The following is an 11,159-nucleotide window of genomic DNA, read 5'->3' on the forward strand; positions in this document are numbered from 1 at the left end:
CTTTCCCATGTAGTTATTGTGTAGATCAGACCCTACCAACTGGTATAACATAAAAATAACAGAATTTATTTTTTCTTAAGAAAATGTCTAATACTGATATCCCTAATAAGTTGAAAGCTTTCTCTGTATATAAAACACACACATATAAATCCAAGGCATTATAGCAAAAATATGTAATATCTGCATGCATGAATTAGGACCTTAGAGTACTGGAATTTCATAGAAGTATCTTACGTGAGGATTAGTCATATCATCAGATTTTGGCAGGCCTGAGATGAGTGTCTGGTTTGGTTGGCTTTTTCACATTCTGCTCTGCGTGACTTGGGAAAGAATGAAAAATATTAACAATGAATGAAGACCACTTCTATCATAATCATCATACTGAAAGCCTGTGATGTTTATTTTTTCAAAAAGTATATTAATTACTGCCATGCTTTATTATTGCTTGTATGACTTGGAGTTAAGGATTTTATTTCTAATGTATTCAAAGTTATGTTTCTGAAAAACTTTTCTGGTATTGGAGGCTAGACTCTACTATGCTTCTATATTCTGGTCAGTACTAAATTATGGATGTCCCAGCAATGTAGGCTTAATACTATACCAAGTGCTTAGTTTCTCTTGCATGTTGTGGGTTGTGGAGTTTTTAATTCACTAGCCTGGTTCATGTTCTGCATAGGACAGACTTGTATTGATCAATAATTTTATGAATTTGGAAGAGTACTTTGAGTTTCTCTTGTATTGTTTTCATGATCATGCTTCACATGTTGACTTGATTACTCTCATATGTGTATTAAACTCTTGGGTCTTGTTCTGAATATCCTGCAACGCCCCCCCCCCCCCGGAACTCACTTCAGATGTCAAGGTGGATCTGGCACTTTGAACATTTATTTACTTTCTTATAGCAGAAGCCTATGTGAGTATGCTGTGAAGAGTTGATGCATCTGTATACCATTACTTTTTTGCATTTGACTGTTTCTATCCCGTCATTGTTTGATATGGTTCTTCTTCTAATTTAATAATGCTTAGTACATGTACTTGATCTACTGCATAGTCAATTTAAGCATAAATGATGTGCTTTTACGTTTTTATAATTTTATTTTATTGTTTCATTTCAGTTACTTATATTTGAAACAATAAAATTGTTTCCTATTGATGCTTTGGTGAATGATTCATGTCGATGATTAACAGTCATTGGTCATGAATGCTGTTGTGATTACTACTCTGCCATCCTGATGATCATGATGTTTGGTCGTTGGTTTTTTGATAGATGCCAGTTACTTTCTGCTTATATGTACTACTGTAGTAAATATTACTTGTATATAATTTATTACTTTTCCCCCTCCCTCCACTTTTCTTATCAACAAAATGATGCTGATGTTTTGTCTGTTACTTTTGTATAGCTGTCAATTCCAGATTGATTCTGAAGACAGTTCAGAGATGAGTGAAGAACACCTCAAAGGGGTTGAGTAAGGAAGGAGCAAATCACACACAAAAAATATCAAAGAATTCCATTTCAAGAATTTTAATTTTTATCCTTCCTTCCTTCCTTCCTTCCTTCCTTCCTTCCTTCCTTCCTTCCTTCCTTCCTTCCTTCCTTTCTTTCTTTCTTTCTTTCTTTCTTTCTTTCTTTCTTTCTATTACATCCTGGTCACAGCTTCCTCTCCCTCATCACCTCCCATTCCCTCCCCCTACCGCCACTCTGTCCCCAAATATTTACTCTTCCACAAAATATTGCATATCATGTTGCAATAAGTGTCTCACATGCATTAAGGCTGGGAAAGGCAACCCAGTATGTGGAGTAGCATGGAAATGCTAGTCAAATAGTCAGAGATAGCCCCTGCTCCCACTTTTAGGAGTACCATAAGAGGAAGTGGAGGGCATGAAAAACCAACCCAATCATACAAATTTCCATTTACAGTCTGTCCTGCCTGTGGGATGTGCTAGGATTGGTGCCTAGCCCAATTGTCATCTGAGAGATTTTGTCCAACTACTGATAGAAACAGATACAGACCCATAGCAAAACAATAGGTTGCCCTCGTGGAAAAAGATTGTAGGATCCAGAGGGGTCAAAGACACCATAAGAAAACCTAGAATCCACTAATGCATTCATAGGCGCTCTAATAGACTGGACTGACAATCAAAGAGCCTGTGGGTGATGTAACTAAGCACTATGCATTTTTTTTTTTACAGTTTAAACTTCATTATAAAAAGGTACAATGTGTGGTAGAGGGATTTGACCAAAATTTATTCTAATAAAAACTACAATACCAATTTAAAAATTATTGATGACTAATGGATTAATTTTTTGTAAGTTTTAGAAACTAGTAAGATTTCTAAACAGCCAGATTGCCTTCTCCACAGGGAGAGGTGCTTAGATCAAGTTGTCAGAATGCTAAGATTAAAGTCAAAAGATTCTTTATGTACATGGTGCTGAGGACTGAAGTGCTTGAAAATGCAGAGAAGCGTGTCTCAGAGCAGACACAATAGACTCCACACCACTTTCTATGAAATCTTCAGTTGTAAAATGGACAACAGGGTTTGAGGGGAAATCCAAATTTGGATTGGAGTAATTGAAGATGTCATTTAGCTGGATAGATGTGACATTTTGGAATCCTAGAGCATTATATAGTAATGTTCAACATAGTGACCTTCTGTAGTACTTAAGCTTTTATTTATTTATTTATTTACTTATTTTTGCGGAGATGGGGAGCTTCAAGCAGGGCTACTCTGTGTTGCTTTAGAGTCTGTCCTGGCACTTGCTCTGTAGACCAGGCTGGCCTCAAACTCACAGAGACCCCCCTGCTCCAGCCTCCCAAATAAATACTGTGACGAAAGGCCTGAGCCATCACTGCCCTGCTGTCTTTTAAGCTTTTTAAAGTAGACAAAATTGGAAGAGTTTATGGTTTTTTTTATTATTTTACATAATATAAAAAGAAAATTTCAGTGTTTGGAAATGCATTTAATGCTTTATGAGATTTCTCACTTCCATAACTTCAAAGAGTGGGTTGTTTAAATCACATTGAAGGGTTATTTTTATTTATTGAAAAATGTTCAACTGTTCCTGAGTAGATTTTATTTTTCTCAATGACTCCCAGTTCAGTCAATTGCATGTATAATTTGTGGTTTGTTGACTATGTTATGGTGTTCATCAGAGAGTTCAAACATTTTGTTACTATCAGAAAGAGTAACAGTTAAAGAGGACCCCATAAGAATAGCTATTTCACATAAGAACAACATCTTACATATAGTCTACATTGACCTCAGTCACTATGATTTTTATGTAAGTTAAATATATTACAGAAATGCAAATATAAACTATTAATGTACTCTAGATATGTTAGTTACTGACTTGATTCTGACTATGTTGTTCATTGTACATTATCTAAATCCAAACAATTTTAAAATTAGCAGAGTCTTTAACTCTGTAGAAGAACCTTTGATGACATTTTAGTGGAAAATGGATCAAAGATTATGAGATGTCCCTATCGTGCCATAGCAATCTATCAAATGGTTTGTCTTACTTTCCATTTACTATTAACAGAAATGAAAAAGTAAATTAAAATGTGATGTGTTTTTATTGCAGTAGACATGAATATTAGTAAAAAGGCTGAATCCATGATATTACTCTCATGTTTCTCAAGCTATTTCTACATTTTGTTGTCTTTTATATGCTAATTGCTATTGTTATACTTACAAGTAAAATCAAATTTTTAAAATAAATGGATTTTTTTCACATGAAACAACTGACATTTAATTTTTCTTTCCATAGGTCTCATATATTTTGGGTTAACAGAAGTCTACCTTTATGGGGCTTACAGGTTATGTACAATTTTATTTTATTCCTCTATTTCTGTATTCATTAATCATTCACAGAGAAACACTATTGTGAAGTGAACTATTGGTGTTCAAGTTGAGTTTGCCTTTATGGTTTACCTTAATGACCAACATAGGCAAACATTTTGACTTATTTCTTCTTATATTTTTTGAGTCTTGCATTCTAACTTTCAAGATTTTTCCTTGTAATATGGATTAGACTTCAGAGAGTGTTGGAAAATTAAAATAGGTAAATAACAGAAAAGAAAGCAGTGTTTCAACCCTCCATGTCTCTCAAACTACTTTACATGACTGACTTATTCAGCTCCTTTAATAGCAGTCAAGTAGTACAATTGTGGGTACTTTCATATTCAGGAATGTGGGAGAATCTAAATAAATGAATGTAAATGTTTAAAAGGCCAGTAAAGTCTTAATAAAGTAAAACCATAGGCAAGAGTAAAGTGTGTTTGAATTATATATCAGAGCTCCCTGGAGTCAGCTGCCTAGCCTTATTTTTTGTTTCTATTAGTCTTGGTGTACACAATTGTCTTTGTAAGATCCCATGACTTCCCCTTATATTTATGTGCTATAGGTAATTTTTTTTCACTTATGTTCTTAAAAGTGCAAACTACAAGAAAGATAGAATCACTAACATAGAAAAGATTTGGAGTTTGCAAGGAAAACTTTATGATTCATTGCCTGCATTCAATTTTCCTACAGTTCTATCTAGATCAGGAGTTTTATTACCCTAGAAAGCCATGCTGATTCTTTTCACATAATGTTTTGTAATGAATGGTTTTGAATATGCAACAGGATTATACCACACCTAAAAATTTCTATCTGCATTTCAAGTTTTGCTTAAGTGAATTTAACTACACTGATTTATACTGACTTCTGTTCTATTTTCAATTGGTATGCAAAGATTCCTTCCCAAATACCTTCCCAAATAGTAGATGATCATTAAAATATAATCTTATAGTTGTCATATAAATCTTCTATCATTCTTTAATAAAAATTAAAATTAATTAATATTTTTATGAGTCTTATCATTTCCTAAATTACTTATATTCAATTTAAATTTTATTCTGAGTAATATGTAAAATAGCATGCTGGAATTTTCTAGAGCTCCCAAAACTATATTCTATTAGAAAATAGGATAGATAATCATGATAGAAGGTTTGTGGAGAAAATCAAAATATTCTTAGCTTCCTATTATAAAAATGACGAGGTACATGTATGCATGGACAGATTTACTTGGATTGTTGGCCATTCATCTGTTTTCATTGTGATAATATTTGCTGTTCCTAAAAATTCAAAAATTTCATTTTAGCAGGAAAGAACTTTTAAATCCTCAAGATGTATCATTTCTGAATATAAAGTGTATTTATAAAGTTGTAAACTTTAAATAAACAAGAAGTATAGTTGCTTTTGTATAACCTCCTGTTTTCATATTTCATTCTTCTCTCCGTTTTCAACTAATGAGAAGGCGGTGTACGTATTTCCATGGGAGATTAGTTGCCTAGGATATGAGAGGTCTAGGGTTCAATTTCTCAGCATCACATTGACAGTATACTTGTAATTAGTTCAATTATGTAATAAATCAAACACCGCTGAAGAAAAGTGCCTGGATTTCTCTCTCTGTTTTCCTGCTCCATGTGTCCTGACAGACACAGCAGTGATTGCATATACTTTAGAGTAAGCCAGGAAAGGCTCTTGTCTCAACTGACACAAAACTAACATTTCCAACCAGAAAAGTAAAATTGGTCATGGAACGGATCTGTAACGTCAAAATATCCTGCATGGCTAGAATAACCCATTTATAGTGTATTTAAGGATGTTGACATTACATATCTCCTGAAGTAGATGAAATGATACTTATTTTTAAGCTTGTGTTTGGCTTTCTGAAGGGAAACACTGATTTAAGCAGTGATGTTCAGAAAAGCAATTTGTGTGTTCCTGATCTTTATGTATCTTGCCCATTTTAGTCGGTCTGAATATTTGACTCTCATATTTGCAAAGAATTAACAATGTTCATTAAGAATATGTGAAATTGCTGGACGTGATGGCACATGTCTTTAATCCCAGCACTTGGGAGGCAGAGGCTGGCAGATATCTATTAGTTTAAGGACAGCCTGCCTGGTCAAGAGTGACAGTCAGGGCTGTTACATAGAGAAACCCTGTCTCAAAAAGCAAAATGAAAGAAAGAAAGAAAGAAAGAAAGAAAGAAAGAAAGAAAGAAAGAAAGAAAGAAAGAGAAGGCAGGCAGGAAAGAAGGATAAAGAAACGTGAAATTATGAAAACTAAGGTGTAATACACGAGGTAGCAAAATATTTTGTGCATCTCCTAACCTGCTAATTAAAATTTAAGTAATAGTTCCACTGTTTTGTGTCTGTATGTGTGTGTGTGTGCATGGATTTTCACATATTTGTATACAATTACTAGCACATTGTGAAAGCATATTTTATTTACTTTGCATTTTCTCTTTAAAAACAATTTGTTTTAGGTCTCAGTGGCATTGATCAGTCTATTTGAAACAATACTCCTTGGTTATCTCAGTTACAAGGTAAGATAGTCTAATTAGTTTTCTGCTGTAGAACTCACTGCTAGCATTTACCAAGTTTTTTTCTTTTTATAATTCATACTTGGGGATAAGGTAGGCCCTTCTTAAACCACTTTAATTATTCAGAGCCTCTCTAGTATGTAATAAAAAAAAACTATAGTAATATGGTAGGATTTTCCTTGGTGTCTTAGAAGTACTTCACTAATTCCTTTGTGTTTACTTACCCATTATAGGCATGCTTCTATTGAGTCAGTGGAATGGTGCTCAGTCTTATTGTTCTCAATCTCTTCTCTCAATAAGCTAAAAAATTAGAAAACAATTGTGCCTTTAGGAATTATTTTAATACATTATTTTAATTACTGGAGACGATCTGTTTGGTTAACACATTTTATCAAGTAATTATGAAGTGCTCCTGTTTAATAAACTCTACAATCATGGCTCTTTTCTCGATGGCTTTGCAGTCAAAAACATGGGGTGATGGGAGACATTATGCAAACAAGTACAAAATCAATCCAAAAGCAAGAAGCAGTGTTTGACATGTATAAGTGAATATAATGGGTGCAGGAAAAGAAAGGCTATATCTTATGATTAAAAGAAGCACTTCAGTGATAAGCAGACTCCTGTGACAATGGTTTTAATAAGGCAATGTGAAAAGACAGGATCATTGGAATGGATAAATTAGCAAAGGACTTTATAAGAGAATATCAATATGAAGAGGAAGAATGACAGATGACTACATTTGGTTAAATTATGGATCCCTTGTACGGCAATTGTTTTGAACATCTGGGTAACCCAACTCTAAATAAAACACATCTCACAGTCTATGTCTTTGGTGAGAAATGATACAGTGTGCAGAGATAAATCAATAATGAAGCTGGACCTGGTCATACACCATTGTAATTACAGGTTTGAAGATAAAAATAGGGGGATCCACAAATCAAGGCCAAGCCTAACTATAAGAAGGTATGAAAATAAATTAACAAGCATTAGAATACAAACATTATAAAAAGGTTTAAAGCAAGATTCTAGAAATGTCTAAAGAGGATCAGTATTGCGCAAGTGTATATGAACTATGAAAAATGCCTGAAGTTTCTGAAAGGGGCAGTTAACTCCCCATTCACCTTCAGAAATCCATCTTACTGAAGTACTATTGAAACTGAAATCTGTTTAATCTAGAATGTTGGTTTACTGGGGTAGGAACTTGCTAGGATTGACACAGAGACAGTACTCTAATAATGGAGATTATCTACATTGCCTGAAATGAGAAAATATAGGGAGGATAAAGAATGACAGAAGGAGAAATTTCATGGAAGGTAATGAGAAACCAAACAAGGAAACTGGGATTTAGACACCAACTGGGATAAAGTTCCATTCTCATGAGAGAATATGTAAGATGAGGGGCAATGAAATCACATATATTTACATTACTTAGAATGTACTAACCCATTGATATTCTGTATTGATAGAGGGATAGACTTTTAATAATCTCAGTCTTCTTGCTGAAAATGTGTACTGTAAGTTTGTCCTGATGAACAGATGACTCCTGATTTTCAATTACCTAAACTGCAAAATAGAAATGTGACAATTGTCTTTAAAGTTGTTTAATCTTCAGGTGTGTAATGAATGTTGAATTTGAGGCCTAAGTGACTTACATCTAACAAGTAGGCATGTGGGCCCTTTAGATATATCAGTCACGTCTCTTTCATTTTTGCATGTTTAGTTGAAGAAATATAACATAGCCAAGTATTAATATTCATTTGTGAATATATTTCCTCCAAATTTCAACTACAGGTAAAATGAAAATTATTTTTCTGCCTTGCTAAAAGGAATTCCAGCTTTGATTGAAGAAGTAAATTAAAATATACAAAAAGATGCGGGATAATTTTCATTGAAATTATATGAGAATGACATTCATAATTAATTACTTCCTATCATTGAGAAAATGATAGCAGAATATTATAATTTTTACCAGACTAAGCTTAATGATATATTTTTTCTGACCCCCATAATCTTTAATGGTTTTGCTAGAAGAGAAATAGATGTTAGTGTCCAAAAAGTTACAAAGGAAATGGAAAAGATAAAAACAAGTTTGTGACAGTAGAATAAATTTCTATTAATTATCTTCTATTCCTCTCATAAATTTAGTCAAATATGTGAACTTTTGACCTAGCTAGTACAGTGTTGGATAACTTCTTTGCAATGAATAAATTAAATAATTGCTAATAATTTATGGCCTATAAATAATATTTTAAAATTAGCTTATTTCTACAAGCTAGGATTTTTAAAATTAGAAGATAGACTTGCAAAAGTGATGTTTAACTGCATTATAAGTTCTGTCTATATTTAATAGTGTTTGATACCCAGAGATCTGATATATCAATGTGACTAGACACTAAATATATATACATATATATATAAATAAAATATTGGTATTTGCATTTAATATTAAAAATACAACATTAAACAAGCATTTGAGCCATTGACATCAAACATTCTACAATGAGAATGAATTGAATTTTATTTTATTTATTTATTTATTAAAGACTTCTGTCTCTTCCCCACCGCCGCCTCCCATTTCCCTCCCCCTCCCCCAATCAAGTCCCCCTCACTCAGCCCACAGAGCACTCAGGGTTCCCTGCCCTGTGGGAGGTCCGAGGACCACCCACCTCCTGAATTTTAACAATTTAAAAAGTTCAATGCATCATGGAGACTGAAACCAAAATAAGGAAAATTTTAAAGTATGTGTGGAAATTAGCACAATGAATTAAAAATCCTTGGCATGATGAACATTGTTTTCCATTATGTAGATGTGTAGGTCTGTGCTCACGTAGTGCTTCCATACATGTTCATTACTGCTCGGCAAAACACTCACAACATACAATGAATACCTTCTAAGTCATCAACTTTTATTTATTTTATTTTTATATTTTTTTTTCAAAAAAGAAAACAAACTATCTTTTTTCATTTTACATACCAATCCCAATTAGAACTTCCTCTACTCCTCCGACTCCCTTCACCTTGCTCCCCAATCCACCCCCATCTACTCCTCAGGGAGGGTAAGACACATTGCTTTGTGGAAGGTCCAAGGCCCTCTCTGCTATATCTAGGCTGAACAAGGTAGCCATGCAAAGAGCATGGGTTCCCAAAAAGCCAGTACAAGCAGAAGGGATTAATCCTAATGCTGCTGCCAGAGACCCGCAGTCTTACCCAGTCCTACATATGTCACCCACATTCAGAGGGTCTTGTTTGGTCCTATGCTGTTTTCCTCCCTGTATGGTTGGAGTTGATGAACTCCCATTAGCTCAGGTAAACTGTTTCAGGGAGTATCTCCATCATGGTCTTGACCTCTTTGCTTGTATTCTCTCTCCTCCCACTCTTCTACTAGACTTTGGGAGTTCAGTCCAGTGCTCTACTGCAGGTCTCTGCCTGTTTCTGTCAGTTGTTAGGTGAAGTTTCTATAGTGATATTTAAGATATTCATCAATATATTTACAGGGCAAGGCCAGTTTGGGCACTCTCTTCTCTACTGCTTAGGGTCTTAGCTGGGGTCATCCTTATGGACTCCTGGGAATTTCTCTAGTGCCAAGTTTTTTGCTAGCCCCTTAATGACTCCAACAATCAAAATGAAGTCTGATATTGTTCTTTCAAGGTGTGTGAAGAATTATGTTGGAATTATGATGGGGACTCCATTGAATTTATAGATTTCTTTTGATAGGATTGCTATTTTTTATTATTTTGATCCTTCCTATCCAATTGCATGGGGGATCTTTCCATTTTCTGGTATTTTCTTCAATTTCTTTATTAAAAGATTTAAAGTTCTTGTAAAACAGATGTTTCACTCCTTTGGTTAGTGTTACCCCAAGTTATTTTATGTTATCTGTGCCTATTTTGAAGAACGATGTTTCTATGATTTTTTTCTCAGCTTCTTTATCATTTGTACATAGCGGGGCTAATTAATTTTGAGTTGATCTTTTTTCCTGCCACATCCCTGAAGGTATTTATCAGCTGTAGGAGTTCTCTGGTAGAATTTTTGTCATCACTTAAGTATTCTATCATCTGCTAATAGCAAAAGTTTAATTTCTTCTTTCCAATTTGAATCCCCTTGATGTCCTTTTGTTATCTTACTGCGCTAGCCAGGACATCAAGAACTATGTTAAATAGATATGGAGAGAGGGGACAGCCTTATCTTGTTCCTGATTTTAGTGGAATTGCTTAGCGTTTCTCTCCATTTAATTTGATGCTGGCTGTTGACATGCTGTATATTACTTTTATTTTCTTTCGATATGTTCCTTGTATTCATGATCTTTCCAAGACCTTCATCATGAAGAAGTGTATTTTGTCAAATTCTTTTTCAGGACCTAATGAATATGTGTTTTTCTTTTTTCAGTGTATTTATATGGTGGAGTACATTGATTGATTTTCATATGTTGAACCATCTCTGCATGTCTGGGATAAAGCCAATTTGATCATGAGGGATGATTCTTTTGATATGTTCTTGGATTTTGTTTTCCAGTGTTTTATTGAGTAGTTTTCCATCTATCTTCATGAGTGAGATTCGTCTGTAATTCTCTTTCTTGGTTGTGTCTTTGTGTTGTTTCAGTATCAGGGTAATTGTAGCCTCATAAAAAGAGTTGGGCAATGTTCCATTTGTTTCTATTATGTGAAACACTTTGAGGAATATAAGTATTAAGCTCTTCTTGGAAGTTCTAGTGGAGTTCCACACTGAAACCTTCTGGCCCTGTTTTTTTTTTTTTTTTTTTTTTTTTTTTTTTTTTTTTTTTTTTTTT

General features: G+C 34.0%; 1 protein-coding gene across 1 annotated transcript in view; it reads left to right on the forward strand.

Annotated features, from left to right (window-relative positions):
- Kcnt2 (potassium sodium-activated channel subfamily T member 2) overlaps nt 1-11,159 on the forward strand; it is a 351,264-nt gene that overhangs the window by 125,555 nt on the left and 214,550 nt on the right. The window contains exons 4-5 of the mRNA XM_050119976.1: nt 3,770-3,818; nt 6,317-6,376. Coding sequence (XP_049975933.1) covers nt 3,770-3,818; nt 6,317-6,376 — 109 coding nt within the window. The remainder of the gene's footprint in view (nt 1-3,769; nt 3,819-6,316; nt 6,377-11,159) is intronic.

The sequence above is a fragment of the Alexandromys fortis genome, unplaced genomic scaffold (genome assembly GCF_014885135.2).
Source record: "Alexandromys fortis isolate MF-2015 unplaced genomic scaffold, M_Fortis_MF-2015_v1.1 scaffold_142, whole genome shotgun sequence".
Lineage (NCBI taxonomy): Eukaryota > Metazoa > Chordata > Mammalia > Rodentia > Cricetidae > Alexandromys > Alexandromys fortis.